Source organism: Cygnus olor, chromosome 1 (genome assembly GCF_009769625.2).
Source record: "Cygnus olor isolate bCygOlo1 chromosome 1, bCygOlo1.pri.v2, whole genome shotgun sequence".
NCBI lineage: Eukaryota > Metazoa > Chordata > Aves > Anseriformes > Anatidae > Cygnus > Cygnus olor.
Window position 1 is genome coordinate 32,403,775 of NC_049169.1, and position 22,216 is coordinate 32,425,990.

At 42.9% G+C, this 22,216-nt stretch overlaps 1 protein-coding gene and 1 non-coding gene across 8 annotated transcripts in view; both read left to right on the top strand.

Annotated features, from left to right (window-relative positions):
- Positions 1-3,155: 3,155 nt before the first annotated feature.
- TMEM117 (transmembrane protein 117) overlaps positions 3,156-22,216 on the top strand; it is a 220,366-nt gene continuing 201,305 nt past the window's right edge. Inside the window, exons 1-2 of one of the 7 annotated variants that reach the window (XM_040551590.1) lie at positions 3,156-3,222; positions 10,389-10,693. In XM_040551590.1, the coding sequence (XP_040407524.1) occupies positions 10,417-10,693 (277 nt within the window). In that variant the 5' untranslated portion in view covers positions 3,156-3,222; positions 10,389-10,416. Of the gene's footprint in view, positions 3,223-4,867; positions 5,121-8,471; positions 8,907-9,710; positions 9,963-10,388; positions 10,694-22,216 lie in introns of those variants that run through there. The other 6 variants (XM_040551598.1, XM_040551570.1, XM_040551561.1 and 3 more) reach the window with 6 other exon arrangements.
- On the top strand, positions 6,648-6,729 carry TRNAS-GCU. Its single transcript has one exon. It is a non-coding gene; the product is annotated as a tRNA-Ser (tRNA).

Genomic DNA, 22,216 nt, shown 5'->3' on the forward strand with positions numbered 1-22,216 from the left:
TATCACACTGTGCTCGAATTTAGAAGCAATACTTTTGACAAGAAGCAAATTTTTTTAAAGGTCATGCTACACCTATTTTTGTTTTAATAGAAATGGGATCAAGACACAGGGAATTTATATGAAGGGACAGGAAAGCCTCAAACTTTTTTTTACAGACACAATGAGTTGTCATACTGTTTATATTCAAAGTGCAGTTGCTAATTGCATGTTGAAAGCATAACATGAGATGCAGTAGTTGAAAACATGGGAGTTTTTATTTACTCTGTATTTTTTCTTGAGGTTAAGTAATTGCCCCTCATTATTTTTAATCATTTTTTCTTTAGTATTGAATAAACCAACAAGTCTTACATTATTTTCCTGTCAGATGAGGCCTCAACATATAAAAATAATGCAAAGGTCGTACGAAACAAGTGATGCTATATTTTTCATATTAGAGTTCAGCAACTTTAGAACATATTTTCTTTTCCCAACCCTGTTACCAATTTCCTATTTTTCTGAACTTTTGTCTTCCTGCCTGAATCCTACCTTTCTGGCACCTTCTTTCACCACTGTGATAAACTTGGACATTGTGGTTAAGCAGTACCATGGAAGTCTGAACTCAGATTGCATTTTTTCTTAATTCCTGTTTTCTCTTATTCTGTATATGCAACTGTATGTATCAAATTCTGCTCAAATTTCGGTTTTGTGACTTAACCTACCAACAGAGATGAAATCATCCCTTAACTTCCTTTTGGCAAAGTAAAACTTTCTTGATAAGGATAAAAAATTACACATTAATTACACAGATCCCAAGATTCCCCTACCATTTTTAGACAGAACATCATTTATATTTGTTATAATCTGTATCTAAGCTCTTTTTTTATTATTTTTATTTTTATTTTTTTCCCCGCTCTATAAAAGCAACAGGTATAACTTGTTCCTATTCACATTTACATTTATTTTGAAATGTTTTAGTTTGTACCCAACAAATCAGAGTCCAGAGACTCAGCATCAAAGGTGTGTGTCCCTTTGCCATTATTATTAGTTTCCCTCATCTTAGATGATTTGCAATCTCTTTCTTGTTTCATTGATGAAAATGTTAAATGGAACAAAAAATATGTCCCTCTAGTATGACCTGGAAGCCATTTCAATGAAATGCCAATGGGTTTCACAGAATCACGGAATGTTAGGGATTGGGAGGGAACTCAAAAGATCATCTAGTCCAATCCCCCTGCCGGAGCAGGAACACCTAGATCACATCACACAGGAACACATCCAGGAGTGTTTTGAATGTCTCCAGAAAAGGAGACCACAGCTTCTCTGGGCAGCTTGTTCCAGTGTTCTGTCACCCTCACCATGAAGAAGTTTCTTCTCATATTTAAGTGGAACCTCCTATGTTCCAGCTTGCATCCACTGCCCCTTGTCTTACAATTGCATGTCACTGAGAAGAGCCTGGCTCCATCCTCCTGACACTCACCCTTTACATATTTATAAACATTAATGAGGTCACCCCTCAGTCTCCTCTTCTCCAAGCTAAAGAGACCCAGCTCCCTCAGCCTTTCCTCGTAAGGGAGATGCTCCACTCCCTTAATCACCTTTGTGGCTCTGCGCTGCACTCTCTAGTTACTCGGGTCCTCGTTCTTGCCCTTTTTGAAAACTGGAGCGGCATTTGCTTTCCTCCAGTCCTCAGGCACCTCTCCTTTTCCCCATGACTTCCCAAAGATGATGGAGAGTGGCCTATCAATGACTTCCGCCAGCTCCCTCAGTACCCCTAGGTATATCCCATCAGGACCCATGGATTTATGGATGTCCAGATTGCTTAATTGGTCCTTAACCCGGCCCCCATCAACCGAGGCAAACTCCTCCTTTATCCTGACTTCCTCTGGGGCCTCAGGAGTATAGGGCTCCTCAGGACAGCTTCTGGCAGTATAGACAGAGACAAAGAAGGCATTCAGTAACTGCCTTCTCTTTATCTACTGTCACCAGGGCACCCACCTCATTCATCAGTGGGCCTACATTTCCTCTAGTGTTAGTTTTATCTGCAATGTATTTGAAGAAGCCCTTTCTGTTGTCCTTGACCCATCTCGCATGGTTTAATTCTAAGGAGGCCTTAGCTTTCCTAGTTACCTCCCTACATCCTCTGACAACAATCTTATATTCTTCCCAAGTGGCCAGCCCCTCCTTCCATGATCTGTAGACTCTCCTCTTCCACTCGAGTTTGCCTGGCAGTTCCCTGTTTAACCATGCAGGTCTCCTGGCCCCCTTTCTTGACTTCCTACCTGTTGGGATGCTCTGATCTTGAGCTTGGAAGAAGCACTCCTTGAATGCTAACCAACTACCTTGGGCCCCTTTTCCTTCAAGCACCCTGTCCCACGGGATTTCCCCTAGCAATTGCTTGAAAAGGCCAAAGTTGGCCCTACTGAAGTCCAGGGTTGCGATTCTGCTTGGTATTCTGTTCCTGCCACATGAGATCCTGAACTCCACCGTCTCATGGTCACTGCAGCCAAGGCTGCCCTCAACCTTCACCGCTTCAACCAGCCGCTCCTTGTTACTGAGGACAAGATCCAGCAGCGCTCCTCTCCTAGTTGGCTCATCCACCATTTGCTCCAGGAAGTTATCATCAATGCACAGGAGGAACCTCCTGGACTGCCGATGGCTGGCTGAGCAGGCCTTCCAGCAAATGTCAGGGAAGTTGAAATCCCCCACGATAACCAGGGCCTGTAACTGTGAGGCTGCTATCAGCTGCCTGTAGAAGGCCTCGTCAAATTCCTCATCCTGCTCTGGTGGCCTGTAATAGACACTCACAACAGTATCATCCATGCCAACCTGCCCCTTAATTCTCACCCACAGACTCTCAACTCACTCTTCATCCACCCCTGGACGGTACTCAACACATTGTAGTTGCTCTCTCACATAAAGAACAACTCCACCACCTCGCCTTGCTGGCCGGTCTTTTCTGAGGACATACCCATCCATGACCAAATTCCAGTCATGTGAGCTGTCCCACCACGTCTCTGTAATTGATGACGGTCTGCTCTGCATATTGGGCCCTCTGTTCCTCTCAGAAGGGAATCTCCTACTACATTTACCCTTCTTTCTTTCTTATCGGAGGCAGTCTTGAGGCGTGGTGTCGACTGCCTCTTCCAGTGTGACCTCATAGGCGGGTCTTCCACCACACCCTCGCCTACCTCTCCTTCAAGACCCAGGGCCTCAGACTTACAGAGGGGCACCTGGGGGAGCGAGGTAGGTAGGAAGGGCAGTTGCCCACGATGCCGAACTGGGACTCACTTCCAGCCCTCCTCATCTTTTTGGTCCCCTCCCACTGCCTGACAGCAACAGGGCAGGGGCTCCACCACCCTCTGGGGGGAATCCCCCAGTGCCCTTCTCTCTGGCATGCCAGGGAGTTACACCACCAATCTCCTGCTCACATGCCTGGATGTTCATTAGTCTCTGCACCTCCTCCTTGAGCTCTGCCACCATGGCGAGCAGACCTTCCCCCTGAGAACAGGTGGTCTCCCCGCTGCCCCCCCCGGCAGCATCAGGCTCAGGCGCTCCCTGCAGCCAGAGGCCTGAACAGCCACTTCTCTCCATCTACGTCGCCACAGGCATTTTGGCATGAGCTCTCTGCCGAGTGGACTCCATGGTAGGTTTGTTGTCTCGCAGACTGCCAGTAGGTGAGCTGGTCTCCCGAGCGAGTCAGTGCAGAGCTTCCATGCCCTGCCACACAATCACGTAAATACATTGAGGTCTTGGAGCGTGTGTAGGTACTACTGACCTAACCAAACAAATGGGATGTCTCCTGAAGCGACATCACAACAGTTTTTCAAAGTGTGTGTTCTGCCAGCTCTTTTTCTTGGTGGCTGTTATTGCAGAAAAAGAGGTACTAGTTAGGCCAAACTTGCTAAATCTGGTGAATACTCTGACTCACACAGTGGGGGCGAGGGAACAGCCGGCACCACTGTCAAGCGTTTGGTTATTCCGGTTCTTCTCCCTTTCACTCCTTTCTCTAAATGAGTCCTGAACTTGCCTTTCTCATAATTTTGCCCATGCTTGGCTGTCAGCCTGATGAGCCTGTAATTAAGTAGGTCATCCTATTTATCCTTTAAATATTGTTACAACATTAGCTTTCTTCTATTTCTCTGAAAACTCCTTAGCATTTCAGAAGTTGTTAGGAATCAATTTTAACGATTAACATTGCTGCCTATCACTACTTTCATTTAGTTTTCTAATAACTGCTTGACTCTAATAACTCTGCCATTAAAAAAAAAAAAAAGTTTAATTTAAATTGCTGCTCTTTTATATCCTGTTATATTATTGATTTAATAGAAAGTATTTCAATGTTATATAATGTGAAAGCACAGCTTATGCTTACCAAATGTGCAATAGAAATATTTATTGAATAATTCTACTTTTCTACATTCTTTTAGGCAATTCTTTTTCTTTTCCTGGTCTTTTTTTTCTTTTTATATCTAGTAGTAAAGCACTAATAGTATTTGAAGTGTCACCACCTCTAACTTAACATTCTTACTTTCAATGGGATGTATATTTTTTGTCTTTTATTGTGAGTTCTTAAATTATTTAACTTTTTAGTTGTAAATTAACTGTTGTGTTATATTTTAATTTATATTTTAATCTCATCTCCTCCCCTCCCCTCCGCTCCAGTTAGAAGAAGCTGGGGATGCAGATAATGCACAGTGGTATAGCTGAGACTGGTTGCCATAACCACATCTGTGAAATTTCAAAGGGTGAAATCTTTTATTCCAAGCATGTTTTTCTGCAGGTGCACTGGGTCTGGCCGGGATGGAGTTAACTCTTCATCCCAGGGGAGTGTTTTGGGTTTGTGGCTAAAACAGTGTTGATAACACACTAGTGTTTTGGCTACTGCTGAGCAGTGCTCACAGGGTGTCAAGGCTGTCCCTTTCCCACTCTGCCCCCACTCCCACCCTAGTGGGGAGGCTAGGGGTGAGCAAGATGATGGGAGGGGACACGCCAGGACAGCTGACCCAAACAGACTAAAGGGATGCCCCATACCCTATAACATCATGCTAAGCAATAAAGCCTGTGGTGGGAGGACAGGGGTTCTCTTCTAAGGTGGCTGTTGCTGAGGGGCTGCCTGGGCATCAGGCTACTTGTGGGACGTGGTGAGTGATTGCCTTTGCATCTCCATTTTTTTTTCCTTCACTTTCCAAGTAGTCTTTATGTTGATCCATGAATTTTCTTGCTTTTGCTCTTCCTATTCTCTCCCCAATCCCTTGAGGGAGGAGGTGGGGTGAGCGAGCCAGCAGCTGTGTGGGTGCTGAGCTGCTGGCAGGGGCCAACCCACAACAGCAGGATGGAAGAAAAATACATTCGGAGCACAGTCCCTGACTAATGGGGTTTTGAGATTTGAGGGAATGAAGTACTTTTTCAAAGCAGCAAGCGAGGGAGGAGGCATTTGTGCAGCCACAGATGAAAGGAGTGGGAAGACAGGCTGAGAGAGCTTGGGCTGATTAACCTTGAGGATGGGAGGCTAAACTGGGGGGACAGGACACCTTAGTGAAGGGTCTAAAAACCTGATAGGAGGAGTAAAAAGATGAAGCCAGACTCCTCTCAGTGCTATGCAAAGGCAGTGGACTTAAACAGAAACACAGGATGTTTCATTTAACATATGAAAAAAACTTTTTCCCATGAGGGTGGTCAAACATTGGGGCAGTTTGTCCAGAGAGGTGGTGGAGGCTCCAGCCTGGTTAATGCTCAAAACTCCATGGGACACAACCCACAAAAACTTAGTTTGACCCTGCTCTGAACAGAGGGCTGGACTAATGGATCTCCGGAGGTGCCTTCCAACCTCAGCTCTGCTGTGATCCTATGAAATTTTGTGGGTGGTCAGTGCCCCCGATTTTGCTGGTCTGGTAACTAAGTACATCTTCTGTATAGATGACATGGGATACTAGAGAGCTTTCTCAGATGAAACTGTAGCACTTTTTCCATCTGTAGAGCTACCCTCTAATCCTGGATACACAAGGAGAAACTAGGCTGTGTTATAACAAATTTCTCTCTTTTTTTTTTTTTCTTTATCAGAACGATTACACCAATCTTTTTAGTTTGGACCTGCAGCCTTTTCACTGACGAAGATATCACTTTTGTTTTTCTGTAAAAAAAACAAAGAAAGCTGTCTGTTATTACAGTGACATTATTTTGGAACGTAGAGCAGCTCGGTGCCCGTTCCTGTGCCAGACGGGGCTGTCTGAGGCAGCAGTCTGGGGACAGAACTTTGCAGTTGCAGGCTTATGTGCAGAAGGCTGAATCCTCATACTGGAGGGTAAAAATGACTTTACAGAAATTGAGACTGCAGTAAGATATTTGTATGGTTGGTTCAATGCTCGCAGCTCTCTGCTGGAAACGGTGTAAATATATCGCCTTTGAACAAGGGCTGTTTTATAGTAGGAGAGCTCGTAACATAGTGTCATTCACAAATACAGAAACCAGCATTTCAGGATGTCTCATTGTCCTGATTCAACCTGCTTTTTAGGTTCAGCTACCTGCTTTTACTGCTGGCCTCCGGGTTATCAACACTTCCATCGAGAGAGTTGGTTTACATTCTTCAGCTGTTGACATTTCCTGGCTGTTAGTCACTGGGCCTGATTAGTCTTGTCTTCTTAGATCATGTTAATTGTTGCTATTTCTGTGACGAGGTGGCCGAGTGGTTAAGGCGATGGACTGCTAATCCATTGTGCTCTGCACGCGTGGGTTCGAATCCCATCCTCGTCGAGAAATGACTTTGTTCAAGGCCAGGCTGGATGGGGCCTTGGCCAGCCCAATCTAGTGAGTGGCATCCCTGCCTACGGCAGGGGGTTGGAGTTAGGTGATCCTTAAGGTCCCTTCCAACCTGAGCCATTCTATGATTAAGAAATATGTTCCATCAAATTAATTTTGATGGCTTGATTAAGAAAAATGAAATAGAAGTGGTCCAGCTCTTTTTTTAAAATATATATATATAAGTGAAATATTACACTTAAAAAATAGAAATTAGCATTCCCTAGGGAAGCAATTGCAACAAGAAGTTTGGGGGAGGTATATGGTGTACTTATATTTTTGGTTACTTTAGTAGGAAAGGACATGGTTTTCATGTGATTGACTTTTACAATGGCTTCAAAAACTTGCTCAGTGATTTACTATCTGCAAAAACGTGGATGAATGCTCTGTAGTTGTAGCATGTTTAGTGTTACCATCTGAGCTGAGCAGCGTTTCTTGTGTGTTTTTCTTTTTCTTTTTTTTTTTTTTTTTTAGTGTGTAGGTGCATGAAGAGTGTGATCTCTTTTGTGGTGGGTGCTGCCTCCTTCTCTGTGGATTCCCATTTGTGGAACAGAAGGAGGCTGGTTTCTCTAAGCGTGGCAGCGCACACAGAGCTGCTGCATGAAGAGGCAGTGCTGTGTGCTGTATTTCGGTACTCTCTAGTTGCACATGATGATTTTTTTTTTTTTTTTTGCTTTGGAATATTTTAAATTTCTGTTTACTGTAGAGATAGCATGTTGGTGGTGGGGGTGGTGCTAAATATATTGTAAGTTCTATCTTTCTACCTAAAATTGAGGGTGTCACAGGATATTCCACTGAGGGAGATCACAGAATCATAGGGTGGTTTGGGTTGGAAGGGGCCTTGAAGATCACCCAGTTCCAACCCCCTGCCATGGGCAAGGATGCCATGCCACCCACTAGATCAGGTTGGCCAGGGACCCATCCAACCTGGTCTTGAACACCTCCAGATGTTCAAGATGATGTAATTGCGTCAGATACCTTCAACACGGTTATGTTTATTGAGAAAAATATGAAACGATACTGCTGTAAGTACGGAAGGGGCTCACAAGACTTCAGCAGGTGCTTGTTCTGGCTGTGCTGGCCTTTCCCAACATGACCCACCTAGAGGCCCATCCACGTTCCTCAGTGGGCGTCATCCACATTCCTCTGTACCTTGGCCTGAAGCAACCACATGTATATACATATGTTAAGTTCAACGCCATGCTTCAGCGACCTGCTGCCAAGGATTTACATGACTTTTCCCAATCTTAGGGCAATGTTCAGCTCCAAGCAGGGTTTACCTCTCCCCAGCAGACCGGGTAGGTACCACACGAAGCCCTGCCTTAGCGCAACACCAAGAGCATCCTGTGCAATGCTAAGGGCATCCCGCAGCCGTTTCCCCGGGATGTCAGCAATGCCAGCCGGGGACCGATTCCCTCACGGAAAGCCTTTGCTCTGCCACCGGCCCGAAGCCCCAGGCCAGCAGCTCCTCCGCGCCGCTCCGTGGCACACATCTGTCCGCCGTGTGGTCTCCCCCAGCCTCTCCGCTCCGTGCCCGAGCGGGGAGACCCGAGCGGGGAGCCCCCGGCGAGCCCCGAGCACCGCCCCGCCGCCGCCTCTCCCCTCCTCCGGCCCTTCCCACCCCCGGGCCGGCGTTTTGCGGCGGGGCCGCGGCGGTGGCGGCTGGGCCCCGGCGGGGCTCCCCGAGGCCGCATCCCCGCGGCGGGGCCGCCGACCCCCCCCCTGCCGCAGCGGCGCTGCCCACCGAGGCTGCGGCACGGCCGGCCCCGCCGCCCGGCAGAGGAGGGGCAGAGCCGCAGCCGTTCCTCCCTCCCTCCCTCCCTCCCTCCCTCCCTCCCGAGCCTCCCTCGGGCACAGAGCCGCGCCGAGCCGCAGCGCAGGATCGCCGTGGCGGTGAGTGAGGGCGGCACGGCCTGCCCGGGGGGGCCGGGGGAGCGGGGAGAGCACCTTGCGGCAGCCCCGGGACCGAGAACCGCAGCCGGAGCCCCTGAACCGGAGCCCCCGAAGCGGTTCCCTGAGCCCCGAAGCGCTCCCGAAGCAGCCGTGGGGCCGCCGGAGGTGTCAGGGCACCCCGCGGGTGGTGTCACGCCTCACACCGCTATTTATCCCCAGCCCTTCGCAGGTTTGTAAAGGTAAATTGTTTGGGGCCGTCCGTGGGTTCCCCAAGGTGGGCTCTCCTCCCCTCAGTGGTGTTTTACTAAGGTGTGGGCCGGTGCCCCTCGCTTCGGTCAGAAAGTTTTCACAGGGCTGGCGCTTCCCCGTGCAGACTTTTCAACTCTCTGGTGGGGTTTTGGCTTTTCCGAAGGTAATTCACGCGTAACATGACATTATTAATTTTGTACCTTTACTGAATGCCCTGTCTGAACCTGCTGAGAGCTCTCATTCCTTTGCTTTTAATGGATACAGGATTCCTCATGGTTTAAAAAAAATAACTCTGATTATAGAGTTCAGTCATTTTGAAGAGACTACCTAAAGAGAGACATCGTAATTCAAGCTGTTTGTAAGTTTGCAGAGTAATACTCAGTCCATAGTCCAAGAAGGGATGGGTAATTTATTGTTTTATTTAGGTCTTTTGCTGGCATTTGGGTTTGATTTTTTTTCTTTCCGCAGGGCAGATGACATTTGCAAAAATCTGTACTGTTGAGTTAAGTACACTGTATCCTTCAAGGATCGCGCTGTGATAAACAAGCAATATTATTAGATACTCTTTTTTTTTTTTCTTTTCCTTCCTACACTCTGAGTCCCTTGAATAATTGTGGTGTTCCACAACACAAAGGCCTTATATCTTTATGAAAACAACATGGTTCAGCAGGATGAAACAACTGATTTGTTGTGAATAAAAGAAAAATCAAATGACAAACAACAGAAATATTAACCATACTCTGTTGCATTTATCTACATCTAGTTTCAATATACGGTTTTCATATTCGTACAAAACTGTGCTCAAGGCACTCTTATTTTCTGGTTTTGAAAATACCTGAAGTCAATGAAAAGATCTCTGCAGACCTGCCTGAGCTGTAAGGATTAATTCTAGGAACTTTTCCATCATGTTGTTCCTTCATATAAACATGAGTTTCCGATGTGGTTGAGGGACATGCTTCTAAGTGTCCTGGAGATGAGGCAGCAGAAGACTTCATTGCACTCATGGGCTTGTTCCATCCTCCTATAAAGAGAAAGACACAATCTAGGTACAGCATCAACATTTTGAAATCTGTGTTGTATTTCTTGGAGTGCGGGTGGAAGGGTACTTGGAGTTTCCTGTAGCCTGTCGTATTCTTTCATGCTGTATTTTCATTCTCTATAGCAGAGCTGTGCCTTTAAAGAGATGATATAGAAATCCTGAGACTAAAAATATTGTGCCTTAATATACATGTGTTTGTTTGTCATTTTTTTATTTGTATTTTTTACATTGGAATGGGTAGAAATTTCGGATTTTCTTCACCTGAATCTAACAGTATCTTCTGATGGAAACTTTCATTGCAAGTCAATCCCAAGTACTAGAAATGACCGATCACAAGGTTACAGCGATTTGTTTGTTGTAATGTGCAGGTATCTCCTAAGCTTCCAGAATTCTGGGTATATGTAACAATGCACATTTGTATCTTTACATACAGGCAAAGAACAGCTCTGAACTATCTGAGGATGGATAAAGACTTCCGCTACTACTTCCAGCACCCGTGGTCTCGCTTAGTTGTGGCTTACTTAGTGATCTTCTTTAACTTCTTAATATTCGCTGAGGATCCAGTGTCTCACAGCCAGACAGAAGCCAATGTTATTGTTGTCGGTAACTGCTTCTCCTTTGTAACAAATAAGTACCCCGAAGGAGGAGGCTGGAGATGTCTGAAGGTGCTCCTGTGGTTGCTTGCCATTCTCACAGGACTGATTGCTGGGAAATTCCTCTTCCATCAGCGTCTGTTTGGTAAGTTACAAGATGCACCTATGGACTTTCTCATAACAGCTTTAGGACTATGCCTTTAAACTTCCTACTTACATACTATTTTGTAAGCTTTGTTATTAATCATCTCAAATTTTTAGAGCTGTATCTGTATAGATCTCAGCACATCAAAGCTTGCATCATTGTGGAAATTAGTGCCATGTCTGCTTATGTGAGCATAATTCACAATAAATTCAGTCAAAAAAGGCTAAAAGCAGTGAAAGCTGATGTGTTCAAAATAATCAAGAGGTCAGTGATTTTCAATATTAAAAAAGTACTTTGTTTTCAAAGCAAATATTAAATCTTAGGTAATTTTCTCAGCAATCTGCAGAAAAAAGTTTTGTTCCACTAGGCAGTGACACTAAATGTCTTGTCTAAAGTCACGTAAGTGGGAGGCAGGACTGTTGCTTGTATTAGTAGACATGCGATAAACAAGTCCCACACTAAAACAGGAGCTCTGTAGAAGCAAGATATGCCTGTCTCAGTTCAAGAACAAGTCAATGAAAGGGAAAGGTAGGAAATGGAAAAAATGTGACAGCAAGTGCTGAGTCGAAGGAATGGAATGACCCTGGACTGAAATCTGAGACTGAGAACTTAGGTGTAGACTTATAGAGGTATGAAGAGAGATATCTATCATTGTCTTGACTGAGTCATGTAGTAAATGTAGAAAATGTTACATCTGAGGGCTCAAGGCTGTGTCAGGTTTTAGAGAGAAGTAAAAGTCATAGAAAAGATTACTTCTTCCTTGCCACCTGCAAGGTTTTGAAACATCTGATTCTAGGTATGTCGGAGAGACACTGCTGGACCTGATGGACCAGTGCTACCTTCTTGTGCTGGTAGGACTGCAGGGTGGATGGATTGTTGCTGGAACACCTCACAGCACATGAGTGATTGGTCTTTTCCTTGGTCTGCCTCATTTAAGATAAAAAGAGAGCCAGTATTATTTCAATAAATTGAAAGGAAAGCTGTTATGTCAAGGAACAAATAAGAAAAGCCACTCTAAGAGACTTCTCTCAAAACCCTAATTCTGAAAAATAGTCGAGCATTTTGATGCCTATTGAGTGGACATTTTAACATAATGTAGTGGTAAATGGAAAATGCCCCCACAGAGAGGATGTTTTAGTTCCTTAGTTCCTGGGTTCTGGAACGAGCACTGTTGCAATTATGTTTTCAGTTCTGACTTCCACAATTGAGCAAAGATTTTGTTAATGTCCAGATTAGTTAGGGAAAGTTAGGGAAAAGTAATTAAACCAGTGACAAAATTGGGAAATAAGCCCTATAATGAGAGGATTTAGAGGATAAAGGAAAGGTTAGAGGGTGACTCGCTCAAATTTGACTTGAAGGACAGAACCTTCAGTCCAGCAAATACACTGCAAGGTCCAATGCTTGGAAGTGGCAAATTGCCAAAGGTGCACTTTTTTTTTTTTTTTTCCCCTTTTTTTTCCCCTGAAAAAGCTAGATAATTAGTGGAACAAGTGATAGGGTGGAGCATCATCAAGTCATCAGGACAAGTGAATTTTCTTTTTGGGATTATGTTCTATTCTGGCTAGGTAGGTTATTATGATAATTCCTACTGGATTTGGAAGTGTATATCATAGAGAGGACATAGCTGAATCTGAATTTTAAAGCGGCTTGTATCAGCATTACTGCCAAAAGAAGGTCTGCCCTACCTTCAATGTCTGCTGCTTGTTCATGCTCTTGTGCAGCTGCTTAGTTAGGGAAGTTAAGCGTGTTTGCAGTATCCACCTGTTATTTCAGTGAGGATCATACCTGATCATACAGATATTTGTGGCACCACAATGAAGGGAGAAAACAAACAGGCAAGATTTGTCCTATCTCTGCTCCAGTCCTGGCTTAGGGATATTTCCAGTTCTGGTCTGATGGAGCAATATGGATTTAGATAATCTGATCTGAGGCTAGTTGCTGCAAGCTCCGTTTCTTGGCAGCTCAAGCCAACGTGAATCTACCACAGTCCCACCCAGCCGCGTGGTTTTGATGCCTCCCAAATGTGATGTGATTCAGCTCAGGCAGCTGATCCCATGGAAAACCAGTTGCTTCTGCTGTCGTGCTCCTTGGACCAATGCGATCCCTTAGGTGCCAGCGCTGATGCGGTGGCCAAGGTCGGTGCAGCCAAGCTCGCCGGGGGCCATGGCAGCCCTACCTCGTGTTGTTGGCTCCAGTGCTGTGGGACTGCACCCACGCAGCGTGTCGGTGGAAATGTGCTGTTGCCTGTGATGTGCTGAGAGCGGGTGGCAGTCCGGGTGACTGGCGGTCTGCCTGTCCTGCTGGCCGGTGTGGCCACGCCAGCTGTAGAGTAGCCAGGGTGGAGGGCGATAGCATTGATGCCATGATGATGAGGGCTTCAGAGGAGGCTTGCAGCCTGAGCGTACCTCTGGGTCTCCGGAAGATTTGTACAGCCCTTACTGAAATCTTTCCTGCTGATTATTTGTCAATACTTCAAAAGCTTTACTGCCAAGAAATATGTATTTTATTGAGATCCTCATTGAGTATGCCCTCTAGATCTTCTAGCATCAAGCACTTTATGAATTCAGACCATTATTGTTTTTAATTTTCCTATTTCAAAAGAGATATAGATAGATATTTCAAAATATCTCATTTTAAAAAGCTTACGGATGTGTTTTTTTTTCTTCCTTTTTTTTTTCTTTTTTTTTTTTTCCCCCAATCTAATCCTTTTTTTCATGTATAATTTTTTGGAACCATTTTAGTTTTTCAGTCCTTCTGTATTTGCTTATATTTCTCTGTTATATTCTGTTTGTAGAGGAATTGTGACTTGTTGTTTCTTGTGGCCTGTGCATAATTTCCTGCTGTCAGGAAACCAAATAGCACCAGTCAATCTCCCTGTGTCAGATCTTGGCTCACAGCATATGCTGCAAATTGAAATTGAGAAGGATTAGTCTGCACATCTCACTTTAGATGAAGAGGAGTGAAAAGGATTTTCTTTCCCTATGCCCTTCCTGCTCTTTTGTCCCTTGTCTTCTGTATTTCTTGCTGCTGAGTGTGCATGTGAACTAGAAAAACAGTGCCTCTACAACTGCATCGTAATGTAGTTTACCATCTATGACAGACCCCATCCGATAGCCATGACTGTTGTGAACTATAAAAGTAATAGAATTAAGTTCAGGCAAGTTATGTTCCTAAAAGTAAAAGGAGAGGGATGCTAGAAACATAATTTAGGCTTCATCTCTCTGAGACTACAGAGAGATAAGAGAGTAGGTAAACGATATTGTTGAGAAGTACAAATCTTGACTAGAGGGCATGGTGAAATGTTTCCAGTTGATAATACTCATTGCAGCCTTTGATCAGTAACCTCTTCAGGCACCTTCTTCAAGACACTGCTCGTGACTTACAACAAGATGAGAAAAAAAGCCCTTCATTTCTTGCTATTCACTCAAGAAATAACTTACTTCATTTGATAAACATCTCCGGTGATAAAGATTTCTGAGGAAAACAGTCTTCATCGGGTAGATTCTTTATATTTTTATGGCATATGGTCAGAACAAATGGAATTTTAGAATTGCCTTTTGGCTGTTATCCACTACATTCTTTTGATTCATCACCAAGCATATCTTGCATTTGGTTAGCTTTTGTGTTCTGACGTGCTTTGTATTTTGCACTGGAAAATGAAAGGCAATAGATGAAGATCAGAAGTTTGGGGAAATAAAGATTTATACCCCAGTGAATTTTGATTCTGTATGAGAGAGTTACTTGAGGAGGGGAAAAGTGGTATCTTCTTTGCTCTCGCTTTGAGATTTCTTGGTTTATTTTCTGCTTTATTAAAAACAGAAAGAGCTTATAAACTGACCCCATTAGATGACAGTGTGCATTCAGAAAATGCATTCAAATCTTACATACTGACTTAAAAGAAAATCATGAATAAGCTCTTGCAAATATTTTTTTGTATCGCTCTGGGGCACTGTCTGGAAAATAACACAATCTTTAGTGTGTAGAAAGTGTATGTTTTAATCGGCACCTTCTCAGCCTATGTACAATTGCAGCTCTGTACTCAAGCCTCAGGCCCAAATTATGCATTCAGTGGGGATTTTTTACCCTAAGTTCAGGCTGTGCATTTTGCATCAAAGTATATAAATGTATTCTATCACATAAATTTAAAATTATTTTTGATTCACATCGATTTTTAGCATTGTAGATAAATGGGCAGTATACTTGGGAAAAAGTCTTATTTTTTTCAGTCCAACATCTTTGCTTTGATGTGTAATAAACCTTAGCTTATGCTGCATATTAAATGCATCAGTTTTTCAAAGCATACTTACTACACAATGTGCAAGTATATACCTGCTCATTTCTCTCATTCTAAGTGATAATAAAGATCAAAACTGATTAAAAGTCTGCTATTATGGAGGCTGGATTTTATTCAGTTGCTAACAAGTATGTCCAAATTCATGCTTGTAAGTTCATTTCTAAATGCTGTGGATGGAAAGTAAATACTTAATGTGCTGTAACAAATTATGCAAAACAAGATAAACAGAATGAAAGCTGTATTTCTTAAAACAGGTGGACCATCGTACTACTGCGAGCAAATCAGAGCAGTTGAATAAATGTTGAATTCAGTGGGTTGCTCCCTTACAAATGTTCACAGTATGCAGTTTGTCTAGAATTAAATAATAATCTGAGCTTTGTAGACAGAGGAGTGAATAAATAAAGCAGTCATTACAAGAATTGCATTGGGCTGTAGGCACACACTAACGCTGCAAATTTTTTAATGGATGGTAGTGCCATGCTGGGAGCAATTTCATGACAGTTTCAAACAAAACACCCACTGAGGACCTGTTGTCTGAAAACATTACTCTTTTTGTCGAACGTTTTATCTGAAAGGCTCTATAAGATATTGCAAACCTATTATAAACAGACTCTTCATGTCTGCTTTTACACTGAGAGGTAAAAGTATGTAACAACTGAAGCAATGAATGTATGCAGATGGCAAGAGGAAATCAGGTGGAATGGGATTTAGTCAGGATGATAATATCCTGCACATGAGAAACGTGAATCTGTTAGGCAGCTAACTGACATCAGATAAATTTGCACAATAGCACATATATGATTATTAAGTATCCTGAAATACCAGAGGTCATGTTAGGGTAAAATCTGGGCTGTGGTATTGCTGCTAGCGTTGCTGTAGCATATCGCTTAGCGGGGCTTGCGCATGGCTAATGAACCACATGAAAAAAAGAGATGTGCTAGGATTTTTGCATGGTTGTTCTTCAGCTAGGTTGTTTCCCGTTCTGGTTGGATAGCAGTTACATGAACAGTTGTGCCACCGTCTGTAGGAGCAAATAATGGGTGTATGGCAATACTTGCCTCAAATTCTAACCTGATGGATAGAGCATATTCTTCTCTTTTGTCAGCTCTTATCTTCAATTACAATAAGAGCTGTCACTTAATACCCAGCAGCTTTGTTCCTGCTTTTTCTTTTCCATTGATGACTTCAGCCTAATAGAATGCTACTGATGTAATACCTGGTTTAAAAAAAAACAAAAACAAACTGTCTTCAGGAGCCTGTTCAATATGAATTTTAATAACAATGATGAAGTTTATGCTGTTGAAGACATTCAAAGTCTACTTGATTGCTTCGAAGTCAATTCACCTCTTTTGTATCCAGTAAATGTTGAAGCAATACAATCAGATTATTTTGGTCCTACAAAATGTGTGCCAAAGGGCCAATCTAACAGATAGCTAATAATAGCACACAAATGACTGTGAGCAAGCATTTTTGAGAGCCAGAATCCTCAACAACAACAGCAAAAACGCCCAGCATAAAAAGCAAGAAACTCAGAGCCAGCCACTGAACGAGTGCGGGCTCATCAGATTCCAGCTCTGCAACACCGCCAGTAATTAAGATGTCAGTTTAAAATAAATTTTACATCACTCACCAGGGAGACCACAAGTGACCTTTGAAATATAAATAAAAGGCATGCAAGTGACCTCCTAATTTCTTCTTTTACTCTTGTATTTTTAGAAGAGCTGTAACATCTTACTGCTTCCTCTCCTAAGGTTCAATGAGGATGCCATTGTCTGCTCTTAGCATTAGTTATGGAATCTGTCTGACACCATATTATCTATGGGTTGCAAACTACAGAGTTTAATTGGAGATATAGCAACAGTAGCTGCAAAAAAGATTATTTTTGCAGTGAAGGCTTTGATTCTCCTGGAGGCACATGTTCTTTTCCCCAGGCAGCAGCATGAGACTGCGGGAAGAGCTACATGTCAGATTATCCGTAATGGGAAGGCTCTAGAGAATATTTAGCATCCAGTGCCTGAAAACTAAAAATATTCTCATTGCTACTTAATATTGATGTGTCAACTCTGTGTTTTGACCTCTTTGATGTGACTTTCAGATTTTTCTTTCCATTCAAGACAGGGAGTGAGTTTGGAATGATGCCTGCCACTTGCAGGAATAATATGTCTCAATTCCCTGATTTCTAGAAATAGAAGTGAGCTTATTCCTGGCAGAAACAGCATGATGGGCATAGTGCAGGTGCAGCCTAGTGCAGGGGCATAATTCTGCTTTCCTTATTCCTTACAGCAAAGAGATGGAGGGGGTGTTCGTGTGGAACATCACCTTGCTGTGTGCCCGATGGGGAGCCCCAAGGAGAACATGAACTCAGTGGTCATGCTGTGCCTTTTTGAAGGTCCCCTTAGGCTGTCAGAGTAGCATGAAGGTCTTTCACGTACCAGACAGCATTTCTCTTTCTGTGATCCTGCTGGGACTCCAAATCAGCTAGTGTGACTGACATACAAAGTTTTTTGAAAATTTCCAGAATAATAACAAAAACAACATTCCAGGGTTTAAAAAAACCTCTGAATACGTTTTCAGGATTTGAGAACTATTAAGCAAACCATAAATGTGATTTATGCATCTTTTTAATACATCTTCGTACATTTCTCTTTTGAGGAGGAGGGATCAGCATGTGTGTTATGTGAGACAGGTAGGGAAGTAACCCGGTATTTCTAAATGTGATTCCAGAGACAGGTGAGGCAGTAATTCCTCTGATGAGGCATTTCAGATGCTGGAAAACAGTTTCCTGCTTGCTTTCTCTCTTTTCTTCAGAAGGGGCAGTGCCCCCTTCTGCACTGGTAGCCCCTGCCAGGGGGATGGCAGGAACAGCAGACACCTTTCTGCTTTAAGGATTTGAACTCTGCACAGAGCCTCCAAAGTGGCAAAAAGAGTCTCCGTGGGGCAGACTGGGCACCTGGGGTAGAAGCAGCAGCAAGGCTTGGTTCAGATAAAGCATTATGGTGTCCTTTGTTTTCTAAGTAAGGTGAGATGTTCTTACATATCTAACATGTTTCACTCCAGAGAGAGCTGCATTTTAGTCCTAATCAGGGTGACTTCCACCATATATCACACACATACCTTTTAGAAATGCTTTGGCATTTAATCTACAAATAGCCTTCATTTATTACTGCCCAAGCATCAGCACGTTGTGGTTCCTTGGTGCCATTAGGAAGGCCTCATTAGAACTGACTCCGACTTTGCATGGTTATGGGGCAGCCCAATCTCTGCAGCACAACACAGGAGCAGATGACTATGTAAGTATTTGAGAGCAAGACTCTTCTTTTGAAATTATCATGTGAAAATGATGGTGATTTAACAATACTTATGATAGTTATTACCATACATAACAGTAAAGTTAGGTATAGTTACATACTTTAAAGATGACAGCAGTAAATAGAAGAACAGTGAATGTTTTTCTGCTTCGTATAAATCGTAGAGTCATGGGATGGTTTGAGTTGGAAGGGGCCTTAAAGACCACCCAGCTCCAACCCCCTGCCATGTGCAGGGACACCTCCCACCAGACGAAGTTGCTCAAAGCCCCATCCAGCCTGGCATTGAGCACCTCCAGGGATGGGACATCCACAGCTTCTCTGGGCCCAAAATATCCAAATAAATATCCCAAAATATTTAAAAGGTAGAAAGTGGTGTCTTCTCTAAAGCTCAGCAAAGCAGGAATTGAAGATTTCTGAGATTATATATCCAAACAAAAGGCAGAAAAGTCATTTATTAAGACACGAATTGAAAATTACAAGCTACAAACATCATTTCAGTTTTTGCACATTTCCTTGCCTCCCTGTTCCACTTCTAGTATAGTAAATTCTGCTTTTTCCTTTGTTTTATGTGTCTACTAATTAATTATCTGGAATTATTAAATATATATATATATCTTCTGCATATCCAAATTGGCCATAGCATAAGTTATGGCAAAGTAGATGATTTGGATGTGATTGTCAGTTGCTTCTTGTTATGATTTATAAGACTTCAGAACATTACAAACTTTATGGGTTAAGCCAGACACGCTTCTGGCTCAGTGTCTGACAGTGGCCCGCCATGGATACTGAGGAAAGACAGTCCTGATAACTCCCAGAAGAGTTTCCCAGCCTCCAAGAGTTTCTTCAAGATTCAAACAAAAATGTGTCTATTTTTAGGCGCCTTTGACAGTAATTCTGAAGACAAATAATAAAGCTATAGTCAGCAGTAGTCTTTATTCCTGCCTACCTGCTGCTAAGAAGCAAGTCCTTCACAAATTTTCACATAAACCCCCAGATTTATCAAGTTCTTCTTCGTCCTACTTGTGGTGGAATATTGTGAAACTTGTTGGTTTTGGCCATTTGCCCGAAGGCCAGAAAAACTGAAGTTTTTAAAAACAAACTGCCAGTTGGAAGGAGACAGATTCTTCCGCCGAGGTCGTCTTGTCTTAAATTACCTTGAATTCATCTTTAATCTGCAACCCTGGGATGTGATCTTTCAAAGAGGACAACTGCTTGAGGCTAGCTTATGCCCATGCTAAATAACGTTTTCTGTTTCTGGCACACTGATGCCATGGTACTGAGAAACACATTTTTATTTAATACTAACGCAAAGAAGAAACAAAACCTGTGCAAGATTCAGTCAAAGTCAAGCATGCTAAACAAATCGTGAAAGTGATATGTTATGGCAGAGGGGACATTAGGGGATTAGGTGGGATCAAGTTCCTAGAGAGTCACAGCAGCAATATTAAATTATAGTTTATGGGGGGGAAAGAGAGCAAGGCCTAAAATTTGATTAATCCCGGCTTTAATTAACAATAAAGCACAAACCTCCTAGCTGTCTTGCTAATCTATGGTCGTAGATGTGACAGAAAATATGGATCTCAATTGGCACTTGATGGTGTAATATGCTGGAGTTTCATGACATGTAGAAAGTGAAGAAGAAACCAAAAAAGAATATTTTGCGTGGAATTTCTGTGGAGTTCCTGCCCCAAGGAATTCAGAGCTTAGCACAGCATTCAATTTCGTATCACTCTCATATAACAAATGAAAATGTAAAGGTTTTTCAATAATTTTCTCCATGCCTCCCACTTTGACGGATGACGGATCTTTCTGATACATACCAAGGTAGATTACTTCAAAGTGGTTTGAGCCGTGCTTACACCCCAAGCACCTCCTCTCTGTGGCAGCTGAAGGTGGAGCAGATTTATTTAGATTAGGGGTCACTTCTTTATGACCTATCTAAATTCAAAGAGTAAAACAGAAGTATTTCTCTCCTGGGAACAGATTTCAATTTCTTAGGCTGCTGATGGAGAAAGCAAAGACTTCTTGAGACTGGTTCTGATTGCCGTGCTAGTGACACATACCAAAACAAATGCAGGCATCAGTTGTCTCTTCAGAGTCAATGGGACCACACTGCAACACTGCCGTCTGCACAGGGTGGGCCCACAACTTACCTGAAAGAGTCTTACCCTCAGCATGCTGCCAACACCCATGAACACTGGAGCTCTGAGATCCTTTTTGTGTCAAATGCTATATACCTTTGGTGCCAGAGTCTCATTTGATACTGTGTTCTGTGGGGATAATTCAAACATTCCTATTTCTCCTGCTTCCAGTAATGCTGTACAAGTGCCTCCTCATAGCTCAGCTTCTCCAGAGGAGACTTTCCCCCTGGAAAAGTTGTTCCATTTGCTGTGGAGCACAGGTTCTTCATTCACTCTGTGTTGTGGGTAGTGCACTGGAAGTCAGATTGATGCCTTGAATTCCTTTAGTAGAACAAAACTCAGTCCAGAAATTCTCATGCTACCTACCTTGAGTTATATTTAATCTCTCTTTTTCATTTTTACAGTTACAAACCTTGTCCTTCAAGAGATATGCCATAAAGCCATCTTGCATGATTTTGGCTCGTTGAGGGAAGCAAGTTAAGTGTTCTTCTAGTTATTTACTTGCTGTGATTTATAATGGAAAGGCGAAGTCCTTCAAAGACTGTTTCTTCCAAGAAGAACGTGTGTATTCCGCAGTACATCAGTGTCAAATAGGTGTTTCTGGCGGTATGAAAGGCACTATTTATTTTGGCTGAATAATTCATATTCTATTTAATCCCTTTATAAATAGACCTCTTAAGGAGTCCCAGTGAATATTTTGTGACCGTTGTAAGTGCCTCAAGACAAAATTTGTGGTTGTTTTTCCTCACTACCGTACGAGATGTATTGAATGTAGTCTAAAAAGATATTCCTAAAATAAATACTACTTCAAAATGAGTGAAGATATTTGATTCTATCGAAGAGGTTTACATTCCTTACTCTATAAGGGAAAGGATCTTCCTCTGAAAGGGCTGGAAACGTTTAGCAGCAGGACTGAGAAAATGCTCTGTAACCTCAAGAAAACAAGTGCCATATACCATTTTCTGCCTATTTCTTACTAAGATCTAGTTCTTATTAAGACACTGGCATCTCAAGATGGAGAGCTCTTTTTTTGCTATTTGAAGATAAAGATGCTGTGCAGTATCATGCTGCACATAAAGCATGCTGGATCTGAAAGCTGTGTCAATTTACATGTTTTATTATTTCTTTTACATTTAAACTCTCAGATCTAGAACTGTATAAATTATTTTCCATGTGAAAATAGGACGCATGCACCTTTAGGGGTGGAGTGATTTTCTGTAGTAGTATCACATTTCCCAGGGAGTAGGGTTGTGTTCCCTGGGAATGTTTGCCCTATTAACATATAGAGGTGGATGGAACAGGCTTTCTTCCCGAACAGCTTACCAGCATCTTTCTCCTTTAATTATTTCAGTTTTGATCACTCAGACCTGTCTGGTGAACCAAACTCTATTTGAGTAGCTTCTAAGCTTAGTTTGCCTCTTGCAACAGCCCCTGCAAAGTGCTCCAGCTGAAGAGCTCCAGTTGAGGAGCGCTGTGTTTGCTTCCCTTGTGATACTGAAGCTTATGAAAGCCCAAGTACATGTATCCTCACCAGCAGGAACCTTCTCCCCAGGGTAGACCTTAGGTTTTAATGGCTTAAAGATTCACCCCTTGAATTCTATGCACACTTTTTTCCTTTGCCATCTTTCAGTGAAAATGGGCTTTCTAGTGGATATTGTCTAAGGTAAAAAAGCTGATGAAATACAGGCTCTCAAAGTACACCAAAATATTTGAATTCCATAATGGTCACTTGAAGACCTTCTCCAAATTTCACACCTAAAAGAGCCAGAATCTTGCCTTA